The 2,074-nt window shown below is 35.3% G+C and overlaps 1 protein-coding gene across 1 annotated transcript in view; it reads left to right on the forward strand.

Moving 5' to 3' along the window:
- The first annotated feature begins 1,055 nt into the window (after window positions 1-1,055).
- Window positions 1,056-2,074, forward strand: part of LOC121317904 (G-protein coupled receptor 12-like) — a 2,038-nt gene continuing 1,019 nt past the window's right edge. The window contains exons 1-2 of the mRNA XM_041253996.1: window positions 1,056-1,124; window positions 1,991-2,074. The exon at window positions 1,991-2,074 is cut by the window's right edge and continues 1,019 nt beyond it. Of these exons, the coding sequence (XP_041109930.1) occupies window positions 1,993-2,074 (82 nt within the window). The 5' untranslated portion in view covers window positions 1,056-1,124; window positions 1,991-1,992. The remainder of the gene's footprint in view (window positions 1,125-1,990) is intronic.

Below are 2,074 nucleotides of genomic sequence, written 5' to 3' on the forward strand. Positions count from 1 at the left end.
AATAATAATAATAATATAATAATAATAATAATAATAATAATATACTCAGTTTATGTAAAAAAAGAAAAAAAGTTAAGGCCGGAAACTAGTTGCATCGTTTGATTAATTTATAATGGAGAATGTTGATTTAAAATGAATACACTGGTAAATACGTCATTCTAAGAACAATAATGTATTCCGCCCAGTTATATTCCTTCCAATTCAGAATTGCAATTTACTAAGATGTGTTTCATATTACTATTTCTGCGCATGTGTTGTCTCACTGAAGTCTATATTCGTCAAATTAATATGTTGTCACTAAGAAAATACAGGTACTAAAACGCTACTATTTCAGTGGCAAGATATATAATACTAGTGTTTGTAATCGTATCACGTTTCAGCAGCCAAACATCTGTATCCAGTCTAACCAGGTAGTCTTTAAGACCAATGACAACCTGCCAATAAGTTAAACAATGAATTAAGCAAACATATTGTATTTTCTGTAGAAAACAGAGGCTGCCGACCACATTAGCTAGGAGATCATAATCTATATTGCGGCATATTTAACACCAAAATACAATTAGCTGCATAAAAAATACAAATGATAATACAAGGAATAGACGGCTTATCTAAATATTCAATGTGTGTTTTAATAGTAGCGAATACTGGCAATGTGTTGTTTAACCCCGGTCTTCAAACGAATTTCGTAGCAGGACACGAGAGTGTAAAGTCACGACTGATAATGACCAATGACTGTAGGAAACCGGTACCTCTGCAGCCGGCAGTCGTGCTGAATGACCTTGTGTGGAGGGTGTCTGCTACAATGCCTTGAGAAACGTTATGAATGAAATTCCTGTAGTGAAGAGAAACCGTTATTATTATTCTGATCACAGCCTCTCTGATTCACAGACTTGGGACTTGATCATGACTGTAGTGAGCACTTTTGACGTCAGAGCTGAGATTTATCAGCAGACCCAATGGGCAGAATATTAAGTGCGAGTCAGTCGTTCTGCAACATTATTAGCAATGTTAACCGAGAAATAACCCTCAATAGCAAGAACTATAGGACTGCAAAAAAAAAACAAAAAAAAAAAAAAAAAAACACACTTGATCGTCAGGCTTTGGGCAAAGGGAATCGGGACCTGGTAATTAATTTTTTATATCTTGTTTTTAGTTGTGTACTTATTTGGATAAGCTAATGTGTAAAATTGTTTAGCGCTGTAAAATTGAAGATTGAATAGACGTGTTTTAGTCCTCGGAGAAAGCTATAGAAACATTATCTTAACTGTATGTAGTTTGATCTGTGTTAGGTCCTGTATTGACAGCATTTGTAGAATGCCTATTTCTGAATGAAAGGTTGCATTTTTTTTTTTTAAAGCAGAGCTACGGCACAGATTGCGCAGAATACCGACTGTCTTGAAACAGCGTTAAAGAAACATATTTTGCTTTAGGTGTATGACGTGATTGTACCGTAGTTTATTATTATTATTATTATTATTATTATTATTATTATTATTATTATTATTATTATACGAATGCAGAGTAATGGAGCATCATATGTAACAAAGGTGTACTTTTACGCCCCCCTTGCAGTTATACCTAGGGTATAGGGTCTAGGGTATGCGACCTTCATATCCAAAACCGTATATGTATTGAATTTGATGCTGATATGTATATTTATTAGTAACATACCACTTTCTAGTATTGTGTGGTAGTTATGACATACTGTCCTTCAGAGAGTTTATGTTAAAGTTGGCATGTTTTATCAAACAGTATAGACTATATTCTATGGATAAATAAATTATGCCGATTGAGTACATTTTAGCGTCTGAACCTACTTTGTTATGCATGGTCAGCTTTGCTTTCAGTTATTCTTTCTTTGAATGTCACCGTTTCCCCTCTCTCTCTAACACCCTCTCTCTCTCTTTCTCTCTCTCTCTCTCTCTCTCTCTCTCTCTCTCTCTCTCTCTCTCTCTCTCTCTCTCTCTCTCTCTTCCTCTCTCTCTCGTAGCTATGCATCACACCCTTGCCGCAGATATGAGCAACCAACTCCAAAATACCTCTTCCTTAAATACACTAAACTGGTTTTCGCAGG

This window comes from Polyodon spathula, chromosome 7 (genome assembly GCF_017654505.1).
Source record: "Polyodon spathula isolate WHYD16114869_AA chromosome 7, ASM1765450v1, whole genome shotgun sequence".
In the NCBI taxonomy this organism is placed as follows: domain Eukaryota; kingdom Metazoa; phylum Chordata; class Actinopteri; order Acipenseriformes; family Polyodontidae; genus Polyodon; species Polyodon spathula.